At 38.9% G+C, this 27,583-nt stretch overlaps 2 protein-coding genes across 3 annotated transcripts in view; one reads left to right on the plus strand and one right to left on the minus strand.

Annotated features, from left to right (window-relative positions):
• ZFP91 (ZFP91 zinc finger protein, atypical E3 ubiquitin ligase) overlaps positions 1-19,749 on the minus strand; it is a 35,237-nt gene extending 15,488 nt beyond the window's left edge. The window contains exons 1-2 of one of the 2 annotated variants that reach the window (XM_047775663.1): positions 19,233-19,749; positions 13,812-13,840 (exon numbers count right to left, since the gene is read on the minus strand). In XM_047775663.1, coding sequence (XP_047631619.1) covers positions 13,812-13,840; positions 19,233-19,588 — 385 coding nt within the window. In that variant the 5' untranslated portion in view covers positions 19,589-19,749. The remainder of the gene's footprint in view (positions 1-13,811; positions 13,841-19,232) is intronic. The other variant, XM_047775661.1, reaches the window with a different exon arrangement.
• Positions 19,750-22,928: 3,179 nt separating this feature from the next.
• Positions 22,929-27,583, plus strand: part of LPXN (leupaxin) — a 48,046-nt gene continuing 43,391 nt past the window's right edge. The window contains exon 1 of the mRNA XM_047775664.1: positions 22,929-23,041. Within this exon, the coding sequence (XP_047631620.1) occupies positions 23,029-23,041 (13 nt within the window). The 5' untranslated portion in view covers positions 22,929-23,028. The remainder of the gene's footprint in view (positions 23,042-27,583) is intronic.

Here is a 27,583-nt window from a genome sequence, read left to right on the forward strand (position 1 = left end):
AGATCATCTCAATTGATAAGAACACACAATAAACTAGGAATAGAATGGAACTTCCTCAACCTGACAAAGAGCATTTATCAAAACCCCAGAGCTAACACACTCAAAGTAGCAAAAGAATGAAAAAATTCTCTCCTTAAGATCAGAGACAAGATAAGGATTCCTTTCCTACACTTCTATTTAACTTCGTACTGGAAGTTCTAGGCAGAGCAACTGACAAAAGAAAAAAAAGCACACAAATAGGAACAGAGGAAGTAAAACTAACTTTATTTGCAAATGAAATAACCTTATTGCTAAAGAATCTGCAAAAAAAAAAAAAAACTATTAAAAAACACACAGATTTAGCCAAGTTGCCAGATACAAGATCAACACACAAAATTGAGCTGTTTTAACTATATGAGCAATGACCAATCCAAAAAGGAATTAAAAAAATGATTCCATTCACAACTAAATTAAAAAGAATATATAAGTACTACTACACTGGCAATACTCCCCAAATATATCTACAGATTGAATATAATCCCTATCAAAATCTCAGCTTCTGTTTTTATAGAAATCGACAATGTGATCCTAAAATTTATATGAAAATGCAAAGGCCCTAGATCAGCCAAAACAATCTTAAAAGTAAATTGGAGGACTCTGCCTAATCTCAAAACTTACTACAAAGCTACAGTAATCAAACAGTACTATAGTGCAGGACTGGCATAAGAATGGACAACAGACCAATGGAACTGTACTGAGAGTCCACATATAAACCCATACATTATGGTCAAATAATTTTCAACAAGGTTGCAAAGATGATAATTTGGAAAGAACAGACTCTTCAACAAATGGTGCTGGAACAACTGGATATCCACATGCAAAGAATGAAGCTGGACCCTTCCCTTATACTATATACAAAAGTTAACTAAAAATGCATCAAAGACCTAAATGCAAGAGCTAACATTAAATAACTCTTACAAGTGAAGAAAATCTACAAAATGGGATAAAATATTTGCAGGTTATATATCTAATAAATTAGAGTCCAATATCCAGAATGTAAAACAAACAAACAAAAAAAACCCTCTCTCTCAATTTAACAACAAAAGACAAACCACCAAACTGAAAAATGGGCAAAAAAACAGTATTTCCCTAACAAAAATATATGAATGGCCAAAAATCACACAAAAAGATGCTCAAAATAAGTCAATGCAAATAAGACCACAATGAGATTACCACTTCATACGTGCTAGAATAGCTATAACAGTAATTCTTAAAATGAGAAATAACAAGTGTTAGGATGTGGAGAAATTCGAACTCTGGTACACTGCTGGTGGGAAGGTAGAATGGTGCAGCTACTGTGGAAAATACAGTTGGCAGCTCCTCAAAAACATAAATATAGAATTACCTACCATACAACCCAGCAATTCCACTCCAGGGGAATATACCTCCAGTGCTAAAAACTGGTATCCAAACAAATACTTGTATATGGATATTCATGGCAGTACAATCCACAAATGTGGAAACTGCAATATCTCTCAAATATTGAAACTCCTTCATGTAAGATACTGACCTAAAAGACCCCAAGTAGGATTAGTACTCCATTGCAGTATATCCATACAATGGAGTACTACTCATAAGAGGAATGAATTAGCAATATGTACATGCTGCAACATAGATGGAACCTTGAAAATACGCTACAACAGAAAACACATAAAAATCACATACTGTATAATTCCATTTACATTAAAAATTCAGAATATGAGTAAACTCATATTAATGTTGCTTTAAGGTAATTAAGGTAAAGCAAATTCATGTTTGTTAGAGGCTAGAAAGATGGGGAATGAGAAATAACTACCTTTAATGGGTAAGGAGTCTTCCTGGGTGGGGACAGAGGTAATAGTTGCACAACATTTTAAGTGTACTAAATGTCAATGAATTGTATGCTTTAAAATGGTTAAATTAGGAGTTCTCTTGTGGTGCCGTGGCTTAAGTGTCCAGTGAGGTCACTGCAGTGGCTCAGGTCTGATCCCTGGCCTGGGAACTTCCAAATGGCACAGGTGCGGCCAATAAGTAAATAAATAAAATCTTTATTTTTGTTACATGAATTTCACCTTAAAAAAAAAATGCAAAGGAAAGAAGAAAAAAAAAAAGCACTGTCAGGTTCCCAGAGTAGAAACTGACAACAAACAGAAGGATAACCTACACATTAGAGTAATCATGACCAGACAGAAAGAAACAAGTCTTGTCTGCGTGGCAAAGACAATTTCTTGTTGTTTCTCAAAACAGCTGACTTTGAGGAAGCTCCCTGACATATAAGTAATAAGAAAGAAAAGAGCCACAAGAGCCTGGGTGAAGAAAGACAACAGGCAAGCCACTGCAGGCACAAGTGAATACAACCGCATTCTGGAAAGAGGAAAAATGGACAAACGAAGAGTGGCTGATGCTATGAATTGAGACAAAAAGATAGCGGTACTACTGGCAGGAATGTTTCTCCCAGTTCCTCCCGGTACCAAAAGATGAAACATAACTCAGTCCCAGAGCAACACAATCCTTTCAAAACAACTCATCAAACTCCAAAAGGTGACAGCCATTTCATCCTGATAAAATATGATCTGCCCTCAGACTGCCTCATTTTTCTAATTGAGGCTTAGAGATAGTATACGACTTATTCAAGATTATAAAACTAACATTAATTTTGAGTGAACATCAAGTGGCTGGTTGACAGACTAGGAAGAAAACTAGAGTAAGGTTTTCTCATCTCTGTTTATTTAAATATTTACATTTCTTCTGGGAAACTAACAAACCTTAAATACTTGTTCAGTGGTTAACATTTTTTTCCTTTTTCTAAAATTAGTCCTCATAATCCTGCCAAGTAATTATTATCTTGACAGACGTGAAAAGGGGGTAACTGAGTTTCCCAAGCTCACGTATCAAATCATGGAGCTGCGATTTGAACCCAGGTATATCTAAGTCCAAAGTCTATATTCTTTCTGCTCTACCACACCTAATCACATAAAAGAGGAACGGGAAAGTGCCAATCCAAGAGCCTGATTCACATTTGGTTCACTTCCACCCAGTCTTAGGTTCAAGTGCCTAGAGAGAAACTCCTTCATGTAAGATACTGACCTAAAAGACCCCAAGTAGGATTATTTCAAGAAAATGAATTTTTAATCTAAAACTGCATATTTAGAACATTCACAGTATCATCATTCACAGTGGCTAAAAAGTGGATCAACTGATGGATAGATCAAATGGAGTATTTAAACACAAAGGAATACTATGTAACAAAATAGAATTATTTATACATGCTACAACATGGATTAACCAAGTAATTATGCAAAAGCCAAGTGAAAAAAGCCACTAACCCCCCCCCACATACATATTTTATGTACAAGTCCATATATAAAATGTCAGAAAAGAGAATTCCCATTGTGGCTCAGTGGGTTAAGAACTCAATTATTATCCATGAGGATGTGTTTTTGATCCCTGGCCTTGCTCAGTGGATTAAAGGACATGGCATTGCATATCCTGCACTGCAGCTTGCGGATGCAGCTTAGACCTGGCACGGCTGTGGCTGTGGTGTAGTGGCCCAGGAACCTCCAGATGCTGTGGGTTTGGCCCTAAAAAGACCAAAAAAAAAAAAAAAAGGGCAAAGCTATATAGACAGAACTACACACATAAAAATGGGTGAATTTTAAGGTATGTAAATTATGCCTCAATAAAACTGTATTAATATACATTGTAGCACTTAGTCATAAAGCCCAATAACTAAAAACTACCCAAATGCCCATCGATAGTAACATGGATAAATTGTGATTTAGTCCCGTAATGGAACACTATACAGCAATAAAAAATAATCTGTAACAAATACAACATAGAGGAAATGTCACATAATGGTGAGCAAAAGAAGCTCTACACAAGAGTACATAAAATGCATTATTACACTTTATAAAATTCAAAAACTGGCAAAACTAATTTGTGCTGTTCAAAGTCACAATGGTGGTTACATTTAACCTAATTTAACCTAATCTAAGGTGGTTACACCAAACCTAAGGTGACTGACCATGTTCTGATTCTTGAACTGGGTGATGGTTACATGGCTGAACTCTATACAATTACATGATAAGTGTACTTTTGTATACGTATGGTATTATCTTAAATTTATTTTTTGAAAATCACCTGTAATCCCAGGGGAAAAAAACTGAGAAATATCAAATGTCCTTCAATCAAGTAATGGTTAAATAAACACAGAACACATTTGCGTAGCAGTCATGGTTGGATTCCCAGCAAGTGTCTATTCATCTCTTCCTCTTTCCTTAAAGAATGAATCCCACTATTAGAAACATGGCAGATTCCTGAGTGTAAACTAATGGTTTTGTAAGTGTAGTCTGTAAATTCCTATTGATCCCCAATACCCTTTCAAGAAGTCTTCAAGGTCAAATTCCTCACAAAAGACCTGTTGGGATTTTAATTTGGATTATAATGCATTTACAGATCAATATGGAGAGAAATAACACCTTGAACAATACTGAATCTTTAAAATGATGAACAAAGCACATCATTCTATTTAGGTTGCTGCAGCTGCCAACCTATGCCATAGCCACACCAATTCTAAGCCACATCTATGACCTACACGGCAGCTTGCGGCAACACAGGATCCTTGACCCACTGAGCGAGTCCAGGAATAGAACCTGCATCCTCATGGAGACAGTGTTGGGTTAACCTGCTGAACCACTACAAGATTCCAGTAGTTCATATTTGTGATACTATTTTAAAATAAACTGTTATTTTTTAATTTCACAATTTCAATTTTTGTTGCTAATACAGATAAATACAATTGATCTTTGTTAATTTTGTATCCTGTAGGGTAACTTCAAGAGGCCTTGTAGCTTTTGCCTTCAGCCTTTTGGGCCACTGTTTGAGACTACCATGAAGTGAAACTGTCTGAACTGAAAGGCCACTGAGGAGAGAGGATGGCCCAACTGAGAAATAATAAACTGCATTTTAAACCACTAAGTTTCTGAATGGTTATATAACAGAAGGTAACTGACATAAGAGTTTAGAGTCACAGTAAAGAAAATGGGGTTTAGAAATTCTCAAAGACATAAAGTTTCAAACAGAATCAGTCAATAAGAAGGTAGGATACAAGCTGGGAGTTTAGGACCAAAGAAGTAAGCCACATTTAAAGAAGGAGGTAAGCAAAAGAACCACAGCTGCCTCTAAGGGAATTAACTGCACTGAAGCTAAAGGAGTATTTGCCTAGATGTAGTCAGATCAACCTGGCTAGTTTTAACTGTGAGGAGTTTAATCCTTCTTGGATTTAAAAGGTGAGGGGGCATTAAAGCAGAGCTAATTCCTTGTCCACTCATGACCTCAGTGTGAGGATAATGATATGCCTGCAGGTAAAGACGAGCTCTCAGGGGTTTCAGATTCTTATCAGTTTGCCCACTCAGGATCTTAGGCTTCTTCTGCTTCAGTTTCCTTCTACCAGAGCATTCTGTTGCACTCTCAATTGGTTCTGAAAGGGAAGGGAATCTCAATATAAAATAATTACTATATATAACAGAAAAAAACATAACTATTGAGATGGTGCTTATATCATAGCTGGATGATCAAGTCAGATCATAATCACCAAATTGTTACAAAAAATTTTTTTTTTTTTATATGTAGGCACAGACTCATTTACCTGACTGCTAACACATCCCATAACTGAAGTGAACTGGCAATCATGGGTTTCTAAGCCTGTATCACAACCCCCATTTATTATAAATGAAGTATGTCCGCACTTCAAGGAAACTGGAGCAGAAACAACCATAGGATGTCTGTATGTCAGAACTAGAAACATGGTTTACAGAATACGGGGCACTCCCAACAACGAACAAGATGTTGAGCAGATCAGTCTCATACTGAGAGAAATAATGATCCCTGTTACTTTAAGATAAAGGGGTAGGAAGGAAACAGGAGAGATAAAATGCCTACCTAATGCACTATCAGCCACTTGAGAGATGAGCATTATTATAATAGTCAGAACTTGAGTTTCTGAAACTTGATCATACTACTCTGTGTACTTCTATAATTAGCTCTACTTTGTTTTCCATAAATAATTAGTAAAGTCCACTCTGAAATATTAGCCATTCTCACCAATATTAAAAGCCAAGGAAAGCGGGTCCTTTAAAAAAAAAAACCAAAAACTTATATTTAAGCCAACTTTAGAAGAGGAGCATTTAATTTGTGAAGAAGCACTTTTTAGCTAATACTGATAGCATATCTGAGGGTTAAAACAGGAATTATATATGCCTTTTTTTTTTTTTTAAGGCTGCACCCAGGACATATGGCAGTTCCCAGGTTAGGGGTCGAATTAGAGCCACAGCAACATCAGATCTGAGCCATGTCTGCGACCTACTCCACAGTTCATGTCGACACTGGATCCTTAACCCACTGAGTGAGGACAGGGATAGAACCCTCAACCTCATGATTCCTAGTCAGGTTCGTTTTCGGTGTGCCATGAAGGAATTCCTATATGCCTTTTTTTACGTAGACATTTCTCTTCCAGAGCCTTCTATTCAAAACTCATAGAATTTTATTGTAACCAGGAAACCAGGTTACCAGCAGAGAATCAAAATCTTTCAAGACAATGCCCTGTACATTATTAAAAAGTTAGGATTTTTTTTTTTCTCGGAGTTCCCATCATGACTCAGTGGTTAACAAATCTGACTAGGAACCATGAGGTTGTGGGTTCAATCCCTGGCCTTGCTCAGTGGCTTAAGGATCCAGTGTTGCCGTGAGCTGTAGTGCAGGTTAGATGAGGCTAGGATCCCGAGTTGCTGTGGCTCTGGCGTGGGCCACTGTGGCTCTGGCACAGGCCGGCGGCTAAAGCTCCGATTAGACCCCTAGCCTGGGAACCTCCATACGTCTCGGGAGCAACCCAGGAAATGGCAAAAAGACAAAAAAAAAAAAGATTTTTTTTTTTTTCTCATTGGAGTGGGAAAAAAAGGTGAGAAATCCTGTTCTATATATATAAGGATGACACAAATATTGTTTAACAGTGGAAATAAGAGGATAAGAAATAATCAAAGGTATTCTAACACAGGAAAATAGAAACAATGATGAAACTAAAACTATGAAAATTGTTAACTAGATAAGGCAAATAGTCTAAGCTCTGAACAATCTAAGTAAATTCCCAGATCTGTTATGAACTCATTTGGTGATTCTGACCAGGCAATCTTTTCCAAATACCATTATTCCATAACAGGAAGCACAACTGAAAAGAGTAAAAATGATTTTGAACAAAAGGTGAGATCCAAAGTTTAATACAATCAAAATTTCAAGTACTCAGTATTCCAAACTCTGTATCCCATAGCTCTAATTTTGATAAATTCGATAAGGAAAAAAAAGGGTGTGTGTATATCATAGGTAATAGCTGCATATATTGGTATTTACACTGCATAGTACCCCAAATCAAAGTTTTGAAAAGTCCTGCAGTAAATAATTAACTTTAATGACTCAAGCACTGCCCATATTTATTTGACTCTATATAACACTTGTTATTATTTTATGAAACATTTTAGTAAAGATTAAGATATAGTCTTTTTTAATGATTTATCTTGGGCAGTTTTGTCAGAGGTTTGAAAGTGAAAGAAGTCAAAATTAGTGGACAAAGTAACACTGGGATGATGATGATTATTATATATATATATTTTTGGTCTTTTTGTCATTTCTAGGGCCGCTCCCGCGGCATATGGAGGTTCCCAGGCTAGGGGTCTAATCGGAGCTGTAGCCACCGGCCTACACCAGAGTCACAGCAATGCAGGATCCGAGTTGTGTCTGCGACCTACACCACAGCTCACAGCAACGCCGGATCCCCAACCCACTGAGCAAGGCCAGGGATTGAACCTGCAACCTCATGGTTCCTAGTCGGATTCGTTAACCACTGCGCCACGACGGGAACTCCAGCACTGGGATTATTAATAATTACATTTAGGAGTTCCTGTCGTGGCTCAGTGGTTAACGAATCTGACTAGGAACCATGAGGTTGCAGGTTCGATCCCTGGCCTTGCTCAATGGGTTAAGGATCCGGCGTTGCCGTGAGCTGTGGTATAGGTCGCAGACGCGGCTTTGATCCCGCGTTGCTGTGGCTCTGGCATAGGCCGGTGGCTACAGCTCCGATTAGACCCCTAGCCTGGGAACCTCCATATGCCGCAGGAGCGGCCCAAGAAATGGTAAAAAGACAAAAAAACAAAACAAAACAAAACAAAAAAATTACATTTAGGCAAACCATTCCTTTACTTCATTGCCATAAGTGTTACACTGGTTCAAAATAGAGACCAAAATGAAAACATAAAGCCAAGTTGAAAAGGAATTAGCCAGGCTCCATCCCTCAAAATTTCTATCACGCTTGAAAGCTCCACAATGATGATGATAATCCTCTGGCAATGGTAAAACCAAGCTTTCATATTTAAGCTTTTCCCCTTTTTGCTTCTTTGTGGAATGTTCTTCATCAAGTTATCCATCTGCACACTTAGGTCTGAGCTCTGGTATCACCTTCTCAAAGGAGTTCCCTTGCCATCTTATCTAAACTTATTCCCCACTCCCAGCTTCATCAAACAATTTAATACGCTGTTGAAATTTCTTCCCTGTACTTATTGGATTACTAGGACAACACAGTACCTAGGATGGTGCTGGGCACAGAGTGAATGCTCAATAATCACTTGTTGAATGAGTTATTAAACACATTTTGCTAAGCAACTTTTCATTTGTTGTACATATATCCATCAGGGTTAAATAAATGTAGAAGGAACAGGACTTAATGTGTCTTTAGTATTATTTCAGCTTGAAAAATGAACATGGCACTTTGCAATTTAGTAATAAAAATAAAATGACAACAACAAGTTGCTTTTTTGGGGGTGTGCCCCATCACCTATTCAAATATGTCCAAAGTTCCTATCTTTAAGTGAAGAACAGATAATTTCATTCAATGTTAATAAAACAAAGAGATAGCTATACCTTTAGAAAATTCATTTTTGGGGGGCTACACTTGCAGCATATGCAAGTTCCCAGGCTAGGAGGAGCTGAATTGGAGCCACAGCTGCTGGGCTATGCCACAGCCAGAGGAACAGGGATCCAAGCCCTGTCTGTCACCTACACCACAGCTCAAAGTAATGCCGGATCCTTAACCCACTGAGCAAACCCAGGGATCAAACCCACATCATCATGGATACTAGTCAGGTTTGTTACTTTTGGGCCACAAATGGGAACTCCAGAAAATTCATTTCTTTATTCACTGATACAGTTATATAAAAGTTAAGATATACTTATATACCTCTATATACTGTTCATAGAGTTGAACAGCTACTGTAACAGGTAAACTAATGCAGAGACCAAGATGGGAGTTTGAGAGTATCTGTTCCTTGTAGATTTCGCAAACTTAACAGTGAACCTTTACTGAATCCTTACTGGATTGGTGTACTAAATTATCTGCAATAAAAGGCAGAACTTGAATTCAAACCCGAAGCTCTAACTCTAGATCCAGAGTATTTAACTAGTGGATTAAAGTGGGACTGACTTGAGACTGAATTACCCATAATGCAGTTTTCTTTTCCTTTCTTTCTTTTTTTAAACTTCATGGCTACACCCTTGGCACATGGAAGTTCCAAGCCACAGCTGCAGCAACACCAGATCCCTTAATCTGCTGTGCCAGGCTGGGGATCAAACCCACAACTCCACAGTGACCTAAGCCACTGCAGTCAAATTCTTAACCCACTGTGCCATGGCAGGAACGCCCTTTCTTTTTTGAAATTGAAGTGCAGTTGATTTACAACGTCATGTTAGTTCCAGGTGTGCAGCAAAGTGATTCAGTTATTTATATACACGCAGATACACACACATATATATAACACATATAAATACTTTCTTTTTCAGCTTCTTTTGCATTATAGGTTATCATAAGATACTGAAAATAGTTCCCTATGCTACACAGTAGGGCCTTGTTGTTTATTTTATTTTATTTTTTTTGGCTACTCCCATAGCATGCAGAAGTTTCCAGAGATTGAAACCAAGCGAAAGCAATGACAATACCGAGTCCTTAACCACTAGACCACCAGGGAACTCCTTATCTATATTATACGCAGTAGTTTGTATCAGCTAATCCCAAACTCCTGATTTATCCCCCCCCCACTCCCTTTCCTTCCCCTTTGATATCCATAAATTCGTTTTCTGTCTGTAAGTCTCTTTCTGTTTTCTAAGTTCATTTTTATCTTTTTTTTGGTTCCACATAGGAGTAATAGCATATAATATTTGTCTTTCCCTGACTTACTTCACTTAGTATGAGGATCTCTAGGTCCATCAATGTTGCTGCAAATGGTGTTACTTCATTCTTTTTAATGCCTAAGTAACACACACACATACATATACACACCACATCTTCTCTTCCAGCCATCAGTTGATGGATACTTAAGTTGCTTCCATGTCTAAACTCTGGGCACATGTTATTTGAATTAAATGTTTTGTTTTTTCCCTTTTTAGGGCCACACCCTTGGCATATGGAAGTTCCCAGGCTAGGAGTCGAATTGAAGCTGTAGCCACTGGCCTACAACACAGCTACAGAAACACCAGATCTGTGCCACATCTGCGACCTGCACCACAGCTCACAGCAATGCCAGATCCTTAACCTATTGAGCGATGTCAGGGATAAAACCTGCGTCCTCATGGATACTAGTCAGATTTGCTTCTGCTGAGGCACAATGGTAACTCTAGTTTTTGTCTTTTCCTGATGTATGCCCAGGGGTGGGATTTCTGGGTCATACAGTAACAGTATTTTCAGGTTTTAAGGAACTCCCATGCTGTCCTCCATGGTGTCGCACAATTTACATTCCCATCAGTGTAGGAAGGCTCCCTGTCTCTATACCCTCTATAGCATTTATTATTTGTAGACTTTATACCTCACTGTAGTTTTGCATTTTCCTAATAATCAGTGATGTTGAGCATCTTTTCATGTGCCTGTTGTCCATCTGTATGCCTTCTTTGGAAAAATGTCTATTTAGATCTTCTGCCCTTTTTGACACGGTTTTTTTTCTGATATTGAACTGTTTATATATTTTCCAAATTAAGCCTTTGTCAGCTTTGTCATTTGCAAATATTTTCTCCCCTCTAGTAGGCTGTCTGATTTATTTATGGTTCCCTTTGGTGTGCAAAAGCTTATTAAGTTTGATTAGGTTCCATGTGTTTATTTTTGCATTGATTTATTTTGCCTTGGGACACTGTCTGAAGAAAATATCACTAGAATTTATGTGAGAATGTTTTGGCCTATTTTTCTTCTAGGAGTTTTATGGTGTCTTATGTTTAAGTCTTTCAGCCATTTTGAGTTTATTTTTGTGCATGGTGGATGGAGTGTTCTAATTTCACTGATTTACAGGCGACCATCCAGCTTTCCCAACAACACTGTCTTCTCTCCACTGTATGTTCTCCCTCATTTTTTGAAGATTAAATGACCATAGATGTGTGAGTTTATTTCTGGGCTCTTTATTCTGTTCCACTGATCCATATGTCTGTTTTTGTGCCAATACCACTCTGTTCTGATTGCTGTAGCTTTGTAGTATTATCTAAGTCTGGGAGGGTTATGTCTCTAGCTTCATTCTTTTTCTTCAGGATTGCTCTGGCAAGTCTGGGTCTTCTGTGGTTACATATACATTTTAGGATTGTTTGTTCTTGTTCTGTGAAAAAGTATCAAGAGTAATCTAAAAGGGATCACATTAAATCTGTAGATTCCTTTGAGTAGTATGGCCATTTTAACAATATTCATTTCCAATCCAAGAACATAAGACAGCTTTCCATGTCTTTGAAATCATCTTCAATTTCCTTTATCAATGTTTTATAGTTTTCAGCATTAGGTCTTTCACCTTCTTGGTCAGGTTTATTCCTAGGTAACATGCCAACTTCTGGTTTAAGAAATCTACCCAAAGAACAATTAATTCATCTCTAACAGAGTTTCAAAATTCCCACCACATTTTGTGAGTATCCCTCAAGGCAAACTAAAATAATTTCTTTAGACAGAATCTTTAGACACAGAAGGTAATTTTAAGTCTTATTAACGGCAAGTTTGGGTTTTTTTCTCTTAACAGAAACTACTCTGTATTTGATTGCCACCTGTCTCTCCATAACCTCCTCCATATCCTATTTTCCAATATTAACAGCAACGAAACCAAAAACTTGCTAAACAAAATAGTCACGCAAAGCTTTCTACACAAAAACTTGCCTAGTACAAAATACTTCCTGTTATACCTCAGATTCTAAAATTCAGAAAAAAGAAACCTGGTCACTGATATCCAATTATCAAAGGAACCATCAAATTTAAGTTATGGGGTTCTTAAACCACACTGTCATTCTTCTAAATGGCACACAGCCAGGCAATTTGTTTTTGTTTTGCTTTTTAGGGCAGCATTTGAAGCATGTGGAAGTTCCAAGGCTAGGGGTCGAATAAGAGCTGCCAGCCTACACCACAGCCATAGCAACTCGTGATCCGAGCTACGTCTGCAACATACGCCACAGCTCACAGCAACTCATGATCCTTAACCCACTGAGCAGGGCTAGGAATCAAACCCACCTCCTTGTGGACACTAGCTGGGTTCATAACCCACTGAGCCACAATGGGAACTCCACATGTATCCAAGTTTTAAACTTGCCTTATACATATTCTTCTCACATATCCAGATTTTAAACTTGCCTTATACATATTCTTCATATGTATTTTATGAAAAGACAAATTTATATTGTGAATATCTAAGTTTATATTACACATATACATAATAAATTAACCGACCAATACTTAGTTATTAAGTAGATTCCAGTCAGTATTGGACCAAGCAAGATCAGACACACTAAATGAAATATGCTTAGAAGTATCTTTGTTCTAGTTTTAAGAAAGATTCTGTGCATTTGAATGTAGCATCAAGGAACACAGCCAGTAACTAGGAAAAAAATGTACTAAGCGAGCAACTGGACCAGCATAAAAAGGGCCATTTTATAACCCAATCCGCAAATCCAGAGTAGTCTTTTTAAAAAAGGTGAATATTAGCTAAACTTCATAATCCAGATAAGCAGAACACTACATTTAATGAATATATTTGGCTTGCTATTTGAAACGACCTAATGAGCACATTTAATTATTCACCAGGCTGAAATCTTAGTACTTTTCTTTCTGCATCCTGCATTTATGAGTCTCTATAAGCATCAATATTTTGTCTACACATTACTCTGTATCATTCCTTTCTGTTACTTTACTAAAAAACCAGTTTTTAAAATTGCAATAAAGTAACATTAAATAATCTGATTTCCCATTACTGGGTTTCTAAATAACACCAAAATGTTCCACTTGCCCAATCTTGCTGTTATTTAAATAGGTTCTACCTATTCCAATAATTCTTTACTAAACTAAAATCGCTTTTATTTATTTATTTATTTATTTATTTATTGGTCTTTTTACCTTTTCCAGGGCTGCTCCTGCGGTATATGGAGGTTCCCAGGCTAAGAGTCCAGTCGGAGCTGCAGCTGCCAGCCTACGCCACAACCATAGCAATGCGAGATCTGAGCTGCATCTGCAACCCACACCACAGCTCATGGCAACGCTGGATCCTTAACCCACTGAGCAAGGCCAGGGATCGAACTGCAACCTCATGGTTCCTAGTCGGATTCATTAACTACTGTGCCACGACCAGAACTCCGAAAGTCACTTTAAATGGGAACGATCTGAATGATCACACTGAAGCTTATTCTATTTTCTATCAGATTATAAGACAGTCATAGAATGTATGTAAGAGGTAAGAAAGACCCAGTCTTACCTTTGCTAGTTGATACTTTTTCCGTGCATCTGAAAGAAAAGAGAATCATATATTAAATGAATAATCTTGCACACTTTCTCAAAACACAAGCATTTGTCTTTCAGGTTCATATCCAGAGTGATGCAGAAAACATCTAGATCAGTACTGTCCCTCAGAACTTTTCGCAGTGATAAAAATAGTCAACATCTACACTGGTTCAATATTGTAGTCGCCATGTAGCCACCATGTGCTTGAAATAGCTATGTAACTGAGGAAATGAACTATCAGTTTTGATTAATACAAATTTAAGTAGCCACAAGTAGCTATCATATTTGACAGTACACAGCTAGAGTATCATTCAAAACAGTCACAGCCAGAGTGTCATTCAAAATAGTTGTTTTTAACTGTAAAAAGATATGATACAAAGAAAATATTGCTAATTTTGTTGTATTAAATGGTTATTAAAGAAAAATGTCCTTATTCTACACAAATGCAGTAACTAGGAATGAAATGAAATGTTTGAGATTTCCTTTAAAATACTCTGCCCGCCTCTCCGAAAAAAGAGGTGGGAAAGGCAAAGAGGTAGCGAGCATGGCAAAATTTCAAAAACTGTTAAATCTATGTGAAAAATACCACTTTCATTATACTATTTCCTCATTTTGTGTATGTCTGACAATTTTCATATTAACAACTTAATGAACTTAAAAGAAAACCTTAAAATTATTCATTGGTTAAATCCAATTCAAAATATTTCTAAAAAGGCAACAGACTGGACCTCAGAAATAAATATAACTTGCATTTTACAAATTAAGAACAGTAAAGTGTCTAATGTGTTATAATCTACTGAATTAAAAAAATGCATTCCCATGTTTTTAATTTGGGAAAATTTCCATCATACTGTTAGGTACAGTTTAATGAATGCCCCCCAGAGCCATTACCCAAATCCAAAGTCAACATGCCTTGGATCTTTCCATAAAAATGCCACAAAACATATCTGAAAACAAAGTTTTCTCTTTTTTTTTTTTTTTGAAAGTAAATCTAGTATAAATGAAGACCCTTATGTTACAAAAGAATATTCAAGCACAAGAAGTTGTAGCATAATACACAGTTTTCTTTAGAAAGATTAGCTATCATTATCTCAACCCATATATTTTTTAAAAGCTTGATATTATATTTTTAAATTATATTACTAATGTCCCAATTAACAACACAATATAACTGCTCATCATCCCAACTCTAATATTACCGCCTCCTCATTCTCACTATCTATGACCTTCACTTATTCTTTAGGAAAGTAGCAAGGTTTCATGCAAAGGTTTACTACCATTTTACTTTTAGCAAGAAACCAAAAATGGAATTCTATACAGCAAAAAACAGAACACTATTTGCTTCCTCCATTTGTTACCCATCTGAACCTCTATGAATACCTTCCTTGTGGTGAGGAAAGAATAGCTTCCCTCAACAGTTAATTTAGAAGTTGAAAAAAGTATTTAAGTGTTAAATTTTGAAAGGCATCAGGTAACCAGGGGATTTAACCATCACATGGTAGAAATAAGCCTTTTAAACCTAACCTAGTCTTATTTAAACAATTATATTGTTTCCATATTAGTAGAAAGCATGAATATTTCAACTTATGAGTCAGAAAAAAGCTAATGAGTGTGTATATATATTGTATGTATGTATCTATCTTTCTACACAGATTTTTTTTTTTTTAATTTCATGAGTATTTAAACCCTACATTTTAAATACAAGAATCTTAACTCTGGGGTTTATTGGCTAAAACACAGCAAATGAAGAGTCTAATTCTTAGTACTGATATATAACGTTTCTTCAAATTTGCTTTATCTTTCCTTACTATTAGTCTTTAAGTTCGTTAGGTAGCTAGTTAGTCTGATTGATTTATTTACTTATTTGCTTGCTTGCCATGCATGGGACATGCAAAAGTTTCCAGGCCAGACAGTGAATCTGAGCCACAGCAGTGACAACACTGAATCTGCAATTGCTAGGCCACCAGGGACCTCTCCTCCTAAGTTTTAATTTATAATGATTACATATTTAAATTTATGCCTTTCACTTGAGTACCTTCACTGAAAAACTATTTCCTTTCACAAAGACTTTCAATCTTCATTAATTTCTAAACATTTCAATGCAAATAGAAGAGATGTTTTAGGAAAGTTTATAAAAACTATAACTATTGTCATTTAACATAAAGCTCATTTCACAAATCATAAATTATCAGCTTGATGAAGAAGCCATGTTTCAAGAACTGACTTGCCCACGGTCTCTTAGTAAGCAGTAGAAAAGCTGAGATCTGAAACTGACTAAAGTCCAATGCTTTTTTCTGTTATTTTGCCTTACAATAGGAAAAGAGATTTCAATCAATCCAAGTCTCTATGTTCACTAACTTTTTAAGCTACTGTACACTTTGCTGTCTCTTCAAACAAGAGAAACATATGTAGGTTAAATAGCTAATTACTTGGAATTTATTGCGGGAAATGTTATTTGAAAAATAGAGTTGACTCATGGAAGGGTTCAGTTAATCAATACTCAAAACTTCATGAAATGTCTTGAAGGATTGTTTCTTTCTTTTTTTTTTTTTTTGTCTTTCTCTCTTTTTAGGGCGACATCCACAGCATTAGGAGGTTCCCAGGCTAGGGGTCTAATTGGAGCTGTAGCTGCCGGCCTACACCAGACCCACAGCAATGCCAGATCCAAGCTGTGTCTGCGACCTACACCACAGCTCACAGCAACACTGGACCCTTAACCCACTGAGCGAGGCCAGGGACCAAACCCGCAACCTCGTGGTTCCTAGTCGGATTCATTTCTGCTGTACGATGACGGGAACTCCTAAGTTTCTTAATTAGTTTAAAAATGTATCATTCTGAAAACCTGTAAAACATGTACATGTTTGGCAAACCTCCACTGATCAATGCATCTTCCCTTTTTACTACAAAGTCCTTGAGGATGAAGTCCATGTCTCATTTTCCTTTAAAAACTCTGGCTCAGCACAGCACCAGACCCTGTTACTCCTTAATCAAGGTTTACTGAGCTGAAATGCTTTAGGTGTCCTTTGATTCCCAGGACATCCAGTACATTGAAATTGGGTAACAAAAAAATTAAAACAGGAGTTCCTGCAGAGGTTCAGTGGTTAACAAACCCTACTAGTATCCATGAGGACGCGGGTTCAATCTCTGGCCTTGCTCAGTGGGTAAGGATCTGATGTTGCTGTGAGCTATGGCGCAGGTCAAAGAGGCAGCTCGGATCCCGCGTGGCTGTGGCATAGGCCAGCAGCTACGGCTGATTTGACCCATAGCCTGGGAACCTCCATATGCCACAGGTGCAGCCCTAATGAGAAAAAAATGAAAATTATTATAACAATCCAATCAAAACTGCATACTTTAAAATACTCAAGAGATGGTCCTGAGGCTAAGAGAAGGTAAAACACCACTACTATCTTTTATGATACTGGAGGAAAAAGAGGGACATTGAGAATTAAAACTTTTCTTTCCTCTCCACAAGGAATATTGTGGAGAAAAAACTGAAGGGGTTTAATGAAGTGAGCTTCATCCAAGTTCAACTGTTGTAACACTAATATTGTGAGAGTAAAAGAAAACTCATTATTACTTTTTTTTGGCCAAGAATTAGAGAATATAATAAACCATAACAGCCAGTAAAACTACTTCTCAAGGTATAATTATCTTGAGAGATCATTTATATTATTGAAACTGGTGGATCAGTGGGAGGGAACTGTGGTAAAGGGATATGGATATATTTAACCTTCAAATGGGTAGATAAAAATGGAAGGGAATTTTAAAAACCATACTAAATTATTAACCTTCTTATGCCTCATAATAGAAAAAAAATTAAAATCCAATTTGGCAGAATTTACATGAAAAACACCACTACACACAAGTTATACCTCTACCAAAGATACCACTGCTCAAAACAATAACTTTTAATAAATATTTACTATGTACTGGGCTTTGTGGTAAGTGTTTCACATGCTGTACTTAATTCTCACAAACTCATAAGGACTAACTTTATCTCCTATATATATTAAAACTGAGGCACACAATTTAAGAAATTTGTCCAAGGAATTTACATCCAAATAAGGCTAATGATATATACCTTGAGATTAAGAGCAGCTTAAAATTTTTGTGACCATGAAATTCATTTATAGCAATTAGAATCCTAATTGCAGCTGAATGATTTGTAAGTACAGATTTTTGTTGTCTACAGAAATGTAATTTATGCAATCCTCTAAATTATGTTAACTAACATTCAATCATTTGAAAGCATATCTAATACATAATACACACTGAATTTTATTCCTCTTCCTCAGAGTCTTCTAAGACAAGCATGCCAAGGTCACAGACTTCACTATCAATTTTGGAACAGGTATGTTTCAAGTTTTAAATCTACTGGGTCTGTATAAGCCAAATCTTGCCATGCTCTCTGGCAAAGTAGGGTGGTGAGGGGAGGATTTAAAACTGACTTCTGTCCCCATCTTCAACTTCTGCTTTTACTAATTTTTTCACTTTAAAGTCAAAAATGTTTTCAGTAATGAATTCAATGGCTAATATGATTAATTTACAGATTTACAAACACCTGTCCTTCAGTATTTTTAACATAGAAACATTTTAACAACTTAAAATATTTATATTCCTAGTCATGTATTCTTGATTCCTCTATGATCTCTGGGCAATACATGAATTCCTTTCACACAATTCTAATTTTTAAGGACTAAGTTTCTATATTAAAACATATGCAAAAACAAAAACATGCTACTTGTCAAAAACGTAAAACTTATCTAATCTTGTTATACTTGTCAAAAAATTAAAGTTATATGAAAGACTCTATACTTAAAATTGAGAGATTCATGTTTTTACCCTACTATTAAGTACCAGATTTTGGAAAGAGTGAAAACTGCTGCGAAAATTTAACAGAGTGAAAAAAACTACATAACGATACTAGTACAACTGGCCCTTGGGCTACTTAATGGGAAATGGGGAGGAGACAAAATTTTGAAGGCTAAGACCTAAGAGCGTGCTGTAGATTTCCTAATGGAGAGGTGATGTAATACTGGAGAGCAGCCCTAAGAGGGAAAGGGATAGGCTGACAAAGGGAGCGCAGATGCCAGGGTGCGGGAGAAGCCAGAGGCGGCAGGGAAGAGGTGGGTCACTAGGGAGCACAAGGAGTGTATCCTACAACGGAGATTTCAAGAAAAGAAGTGGCTGGACCGGCAGGCGGGGGGGGCGGGGGAAGCCAGAGAGGTCCGATAAGACCGCCAGCTAACAAGGAAGCGGTGTGACATCTGGCAGGCGAGCCGACAGGGGGCAGAGCAAGCAGGATGTCACGTGGAGTGGTCGCTACGGGAGCCGAGAGGGTTGCGTGCGGATAGAGGGGGGTCTTTCCCACCGCCTGAAAGACTGCGTTACTCACAGGAGTCGCGGACTCTTCTTGCCCTGAGCTGGAGACGGGGGCTTCGCGGCCTGGGACTGCTGCCCTGGGGCGTCGGGAGGCCTGGCGCTGGGGCTGCTCCTCCGCCGGCGGGGATACTCGGCCTTCCTCCGGCGGGACACAGCGGCGGCGGCGGCGGCCGCCGCGGCGGCCCGGCCCCGGTCCCGACCCCCCCTCAGCACGCGGCTGGTAGTGGTCCCCGCAGGCGCCGCCACCGCCGCCTCCTCAGGGGGCTGTTGTTGGGGCTCCTCCGGAGCCGCCTTGGCCGCCGCCGCCGCCTCTCCCCCTTCCTGGTCCTGCTGCTCCGGGGGTCTCGGCTCTTCCGTCTCCCCCGGCATCGGGACTCGTCCGTCCCCCACCCCCTAATTCCAGGCGGCGGAGGCGGAGGCGGCGGCGGCCGCGACGCTGCTCCCCCCCCGCCCCCCGGAGCGTTCGGCTCACTCACTGCGCTCCTCTTTTTCCCCCCTCCCCTCCGCCCGGCTCCGAGGGCGCCCCCCCCCGCCCCCTGCCACTCAAAGCCCGCTACTGCTGGCGGCGCGCGCGCGCCCGCCACAGGCGCACAGCGGGCCAATCGGAGAGGAGGAACAGCTCCTTCGCCCCGCCCCTCACAGTCTCTCGCGCAGCGGCGTACCGGGTTCCCGCCTCCACCCCTTTCTTCAGCCAATCAGGAAACGGCTCCGAGGGAACGCGCGAGGTTTCCTTCCCCGCGCACCCGTTCTCACCGTTAAACGGCTGCGTCTCGCGACAATCCCAAAGTGACCTTTTTTTTCCCCACCTCCGAAGCTCAACGCGCGCGAGGGGCAGTGGGAGGGTCAGGTCTCGCGAGGAGATTAGTGGGAAGAAAACGCACCTCTTTCCCCTCCTGGCGCGCACCCTGAACTGGCTGCGCGCGCACCTGCCTCCCTAAGGAGCTGCTAATGCCGCAAGGGCTCTTTCTAGCCTTCTTCCTTAAGCCGCGGAAGTAGCCTCGGCGTTCTTCTTCCTCCACCCTGATCCCACTCTCCTGTCTGTGGCCTTTCTGTCCCCAGCGCCGCTAGGTCTTGCGGAGAGAAAGGGGAAATTTTTTTGAGCTGTCGCTTCTCCTTTAAGAAAAAAAGCCCCGTCGGCTGCCGGATGAAAGTCTCTGAAAAAATGGCGGCGGCAAAACAGAGGCGGGGTCGTGAGGGCAAGTAGGGCCCGCCTCTTAGCGCATGAGCATGGTTAACTTTTCCAAAGGCATCCTGGGAAACGAAGTTCTGCTTCTCCTACGCCTTAGGAAGAAAGCTAGGAAACCAGAGGCGGAGAGGTTTCTGGGAGTTTTTGACTGGTGCATGATGGGAAAGGTAGTTTACTCTTTCCGCAGTTAGAATTTGCTCTTCTGGGGAGGTTGTGTTTCCGGGTTAGGCCGCAACAAGGCTGCGCAGGTCCGGGCACAACTGTTGATCCCGTTGCTGGTCGGGATTTCCTGGCAGGATTTTCCTTGCTTCTTTAACTTGGTGTTGGCGAATCATTTCTAGGGTGGCCACTTAATAGCCCTTACCTTTGTTTGGTTATATGGCACCTCGTCTGAGACTGGATAGCGTTCATATCTGCAATATCCGTCTTCTCCTGTGTCTGACCCACTAACCTGTGAGTGTCTGAAAATCAAAGATTGATTGTGGTTCCATTGGTTCATAGGGGGCTTAGCACAATCACCACCACTCATTTGATTTTTAATAAAAGTTTGTGGAAAGAATTGTAGAACTGTTTTTCTATTAGATGTCGCCGGGGCCAAGGAACTGGCGTCAGTTGCTTAACCTGGCTGTGGTCCCTGGGCTGGAGAGAAGGATGAAGGGTTGGTTGTTTGCGTGACTCTGGTGACCTACCCAGAAAATTGAAGGCTTCCTTCACACACCCCGCCCTGAAGCCTTGTGCTTCTGTGGTTTTTACTTGTTTTGTGTTGCACAGGAAGCGTGGTCAGAATAGCAGCTTTGTCAGAAATTACTTTTCTCTCCACCAACATGTGCAACTAAATTGCCCTAATGCATCAAAACGAAGTTTCCATTTGCTCATCTTCAAGTTGGATTTGGTGAGGGTAGTGAGCCTCTTGCGTTCCTTCCTTTCTAACTTTCATCTATTATAATCAAGAAGCGATCTGCAGGAACGATTCTTAACCATGGAGAATAAAACTCTGGAATTAAAAGTCTCCAAAGTAAATGAATAGAAACAAGATCTTGGGATGCAGTTTTAAGTGTCACATGAATCATTCAGTTAAACTGCAGTTGGAGTCCCACATTTGCAAGCCAAGGGCTGAGAACATTATTCCTTCCAGTGTTTTGGTTCAGTTACCACTTCAGATGGGCCAGTGTTCATAGTCTCTGTGGAATGTTTCGCACTTTCACGGGGCTACTGGCATTTCAATTGTAAAAACTGTCATAGAGTAGATGGAAAATTTTCAAACCCCCATTTGCAGTGAGCATACTTTTAGAATGGCACTGACATCCAATGGCTGCTCAGAGTAATGCAGAGGTGGGATCTCCTTTATGTCAAAAAAAAAAAAAAAAGTTTTTAGAGTCACAATGGAATGGAATGGAGAACAAATGATTCCTTTAGATTAACCTAAATAAAGATCACTCTGTTGTAGAGGAAAGATTACAAACTTGGAAGATAAATCTGTCTTATAGCAAGTTACAAAGCTACCTACTAATTCTGTTATCTTTAGCAAGTTACTATTATCTATTTCATCACTGGTAAAAATGAGGGTAATATCTATGTCACAGAGCCATAGTTTTAGTTCTTTAAATACTGCCTTCTCATATTAGGCTTTTTTTTAATATTTTATTCAAGGTGAATAAAATCACAGTAGTAAAAAAAAAGTGAAAGTTAATCTGTGTGACTTTTCAGAAAAACTGCTATAAGGCAGTAGGCAGGAATTGTGCTTAATTGAGATGTCTGTAGCTTAGAACCTGGTGTCTCAAATCTCCCAGTTTCATTCTTCACAACCCCTATAGTTTGCATTTTGAACCACTGAAATAAACCTGGCCGAGGGAATTAAAATGTAACCTGGTCCTGATAATCCTGTTCTGCCTTTAATGGGTTGACAGTCTATTTAGGAAAGCAGGTGAGCATAATTTCCAGATAATTAAGTAAAGACAGCAAAATGAGGAGCTCCTGCTGTGGCTCAACGGGATGCATGTTCAATCCCCAGCCTCACACACTGGGTTAAAGATCCAGTGTTGTGGCAGCTATGACTGAGGTCATAACTGCGACTGCGGCTGGGCTCTGATGCCTGGCCTGGGAACTCTATATCTGCTGAGCGACCAAAAAAAAAAAAAAAAAGAATTGGGTGCTGGTTAACTCTGATGAGAATTTTATGAAGAAGCATGAACCCCAGCTTCACAGAAAAAGAAAAAAGAAAAAAAAAGTTTCTCTGATACACAGTCACATACTGGGAAAAAACACAAGTGCAAATCTGCTATTCCCATGAATTCAAGATGGATCCTGGCACATAGGAGTTTCTCAAAATTTTCAAAATTAGGTTTGAATCTTTATCACCCGAGCCAATGCACAATGAGAACTCAAACCCAACTACCCACCTTTTCTATGTCATTTTAAAAACTCTGACCTACAAAAGGACAAGAAAGAAAGAAACCCACCAAATCAAGGGAGAGGAAGTGCTAGGCAAATAGAGGAACCAAAAAGGGTTATAGAGGCTGCTGCGTGCTGCCTCATTCAGTTCCTTTGTGGTCCTGTTCTTCAGCACTTGCCAAAGCAGTTCCTCACAACCTGTGGTACCAGGGCATCTTGGGTGTGACAGACAATGGAAGAGTTGGGTGAGTGAGGAGCTTCTTGGAAGAGAAACTCTGGGGGAATGAATGCTTGGCTGCCATCTCCTCGTGTGGTGGGATAAGGAAGGGTAGTGTTGGGAGGATTTTATTTTCACTTCTCTCCTGACTTCAGGCCAAGAGTGAAGCATGAGGGACTGTTACTTTGGGGAACTATGGGTTCACTGTTTTCAGAGGCACAGTAGACAGAGAATTCGGTGCTAACCACAGAATAAACTGCACAAATACTTTTGGACTGAATTTTGATTGAAATTGTTATTTTGTTACGAGAATTTTGCTCCTAGGGGTTGCTAGAGATCCTAGAGCGGTCACAGAATTGGCAAACCTCAGAGATGTGATTTAGGGAAAAAACAGAAAGAAGGGGGGCAGTTAAAGTGTTATGAGGAGAAGAAATGGGATAGAAGTAGAAGAAGGAGGGATCCACAAAGATTGGAGAAAGTGGTTTCCTTTGTTCCATGGTGCAGCGTTAAATCAAGAAGATACAGCCCTCTAACACTAGTGCTTTCATTGCTAAGGTTTTACTGAGAGCAATTCTGAAGGCACAGATTACTGTGGACTGTGAATATATCTCCTCCTATTCCAAAACAATTGAAACCAGAAGAGAAACTATGGGCCCCATTGCTTGGAGAGATCCCTGGTTTCAAATCTTTGGAGTAATGTAAGGTTTGATATTCTTGGGACTCATTCCATATCCTTTGCCAACTTTCGTTGCCGTCGTCCCTGCTAACACAGTCACTAACATTTATCCACTGTCCAAGCTGTGTAATTCCACAGTGTCCAGGGTTTTTGTCTGTTTGGGGTATGTCAAAAGTGCAGACAACAACATCAGCAAAATGTATCTTGCAGGTTGTCTATTAAAAAAACTAATTTGAGATCTGGAGGAGTAGAGGAAGGAACAAAGGCAAATTATAGGAGGGAAGAGATGTTAATGAAAAGGAAAAACAAAGGAAAAGAGTATTTAATAAATACTGAATTGTTTTGGATGTAAAATCTCTTTTGAAACTTGGAGTAGAATATAAACTTTGCACTTGGGGTAGAATCCAAATTCTTACTCTCTGCTAGGGGTGGGGAAATTCACATTCCTGTCTGAGTTCCACTAGAGTCAAGCTCTCTTTTTTTAACTGTAGGGATATTTCATGGCTTTCCTGCAGGTAATTGGAAAAGGTAATAATACTTATTCAATGACTTAAGCTAAAACTAGACATTTTTACATATGCTAATTATTTTAGTGTTCCAAGCAACTCTTTGAAATAGGTAATACCCACTTTTTTTTTTAATCCAATTGAGAAAACTAAGAAAAACAAAATAATTTGTTCAGCGCCACTCTTTAGAACATCTGATAGCGAAACTGATTAAGCTACAAGCTGTTCTATTTTAGAAGTGTGTTGGCTCAGATGTTCCAGCCAGTAGGCTAACCCAGATAATTTTTTTAAAAATTAAAAAATAGATTTGCGCAGTTTTGCATTTCCTTAGCAGAATGAATGGTAAGAGTAATGTGGTCCAGAAATGTAGAAAGCATCCGGCATCCTGTATATATATCCTAGGAGATATATGTATATTTTATATATATATATATAAAATTCATGCATATTATCCAGGTGATTAAACCTCATCAGGCTGTTAATAGCTACACCTCGAAGTCTCCTTTAAATTGTCATCAGCTCAGTAACTACCCCCACTTAGACCTAGGGTGAACTTTCGTCTCCAATGGGGAGAAATAGAACGGAGGACAGGTCTGGCCAGGCGGGCTGATATTTCCTCTCTGCTGTACTTCCCCCAAGATTAGTAGTTTGTATCCAGAAGGTCTGACCTAAACCCTCATGATAAGGGGATGCTAGATAAAGGGGAACTCGGAGCAGACTCTGGCTCTGAATGAAGTCATTGCAGTCTAGTGTGACTCCCAAGAGACTTCACTTAATTCCTTCAATGTGAATGTTGATATCATTTGATTTCTGCAGATGAAGAGCTATAGAAAAGGACAGTAGGGTTTTCAGTCTAATAAAATCCCACACACAACAATAATCCCGTATGTATTTGTCATACTGAAATTAGTCATCTTCAAATTATAGAATCAGGCAAAAGGCCAGATAATCTGGGGGTGTTAGTACACTCAGAAAACAGGAAGAGAAAGGCCTGTTAACTCATGACCCAGAAAGGAGTGTTTTAGTAACTTTGGTTAGCTGATGCTGCCTGGATAATATTGCGCTCTTGGTGGTACATTTTGCTTCTCTTGTAGAGGGTCTTTGGTCTCTCCTCATCTTTACTGTAAATGCCTTTTTATTTTGAATCCAAGAGGATCTGTGACTTTTGGTTGGAGCGAAGCTTACAAAATAGAAAAGAAAGAGGCTATGTCTTTTTTTCTTTCTTTTTTTTTTTTTTTTTTTTTTTTTGTCGTTTTAGGGCCGCACCTGCAGTATATGGAAGTTCCCAGGCTAGAGGTCAAGTTGGAGCTGCAGCTGCTGGCCTCCACCGCAGCTTACAGCAACACTGGATCCTTAACCCACTGAGCAAGGCCAAGGATCAAACCTGCATCCTCATGGATGCTAGTCAGGTTCCTTAACCACTGAACCATGACTGGAACTCCAAGAGGCTATATCTTAATAGAGGACCACTGAATAAAAATTTGGAACTCAGCAATTTGGTGTTCAGTCTGACTTGCAAAGTCTTGAGAGAAAAAGGTTACTTTCCCTTCTTACTGTAATTTTCTTTTTCTTTTAAAAAACGTTTTATTGTGGAGACTTTTAAAATTGACAGAAGGAGAGTTCCCGTCGCAGCTCAGCGGTAATGAACCCATCTAGTATCCATAAGGACTCTGGTTCAATCCCTGGCATCCCTCAGTAGGTTGGGGATCTTGTGGTGCCATGAGCTGTGGTGTAGGTTGCAGGCGTGGCTGGGATCCTGAGTTGCTGTGGTGTAGGCTGGCAGCAGTGGTTCCAATTTGACCTCTAGCCTGGGAATTCCATATACCGGAGTGTGGCCCTAAAAAGACCAAAAAAAAAAAAATTTGACAAAAGGAAAGAAATCTGATGTACCCATCAACCACCTTAAATATTCATCAAGTTTTATTCAATCTTATTTCATTTATACACCCAATCATTCCTTCCATTTCTAGTTTATTTTAAAGCAATTGCAGACATTATATCATTTCATCTGTAAATATTTCAGCATATATATATATATGTATATATATATATATATACATATATATATATACATTTATGCATGTAACCATAATGCCATTATCACCTCCAGAATATTCTTGGAAGTAATTCCTTAATAATATGAAATACCATGATCACATCTAAAATATTAACAGAAATTACTTAATATCATCAAATATCCTTATCATACCTAAAATAAATCAACAGTACTTCTTATTGAATTTTCAGCATTTAATATTCCTAATTGTTTCTTTTTTTGTTTTTTGCCTGTTTAAGATTATGCATTGAAATCATTTACAAGTCTCTTAAGTCTCTTTTAATCTCTTTTTTTCCATTACAGTTTATGTGTTGAAGGGTCATTTGCCCTGAAGAGCTTAGCTCAGTTTGCTTATCTATAAAATGGTGCATACAATTCAATATGTTTGTGAGATGGATGCTAGAGAAAGCCTGTAGAATATTTTGCTTGTAAGAAACAATTAGATCTTTTCTTATGCCATTAAGAAATGCCCATTCCCAACATCTGAAATAAATAAAAATCCTTTTTTTTTTTTTTTTTAGAAAAAAAATGACCTATAAAAGTTCCTTTTCCTTATCTGAAGATTTTAAAGCTAGGCAGATCCTTAGAAATAACAAAATACAGTGTTTTGCAAAATTTAAAAACCTGCAGTCTATAGTCAGAAATCTGCTGGAGATTCACTAGTAGGTTTCAATCCACAATTAAAAAAATACTGTTATGATACAATTGCTTCACTATGTAGATGAGGAAACAGCTTCAGAGAAGAAAGTGGCATGCCAAGATGACTCAGAGAACCGATGTGAGAATGGAGATGGGAATTTCTGACTTGTAGAGGCTGAGGATCAGATAGTCCAGGATCAGCCAGGTTCTGTGCTATGGCAGCATGTGGCCTTAAACAACTTGTCTCTTTCTTAATCTATAAAATAAAGATAATATTTGGCCACAAAGCATTAAGGTGACTAAATAAATAAATAGTTAAATATATGAGAAGTGTATAAAATCCTGAACATAATGCCTGTCACTTTTTAACTTTATTATATATTAACATTAATTTCATCAAACATAGAAAGATAACATTGTAGCACTTACACAATAAAGTCCATTGTTTTTTCCCAAGAAAGCCACGAGAGAAACAAATCTCAACTATTTGGATTGTAACATCTTGCTTGATTTTGCAGTACCTGTTTTTTTCCCCAATCCCTTTTTCTCCCCACACCCTAAAAGACAGACTACTTATACACTGCTTTGAGAATTTGGTTGTGTGTTGGGGGATATAAGAAAAAAATTGGGAGTTCCCATCGTGGCGCAGTGGTTAACAAATCCTACTAGGAACCATGAGGTTGCGGGTTCGGT

Source organism: Phacochoerus africanus, chromosome 4 (assembly GCF_016906955.1).
Source record: "Phacochoerus africanus isolate WHEZ1 chromosome 4, ROS_Pafr_v1, whole genome shotgun sequence".
NCBI classification, from domain to species: Eukaryota; Metazoa; Chordata; class Mammalia; order Artiodactyla; family Suidae; genus Phacochoerus; species Phacochoerus africanus.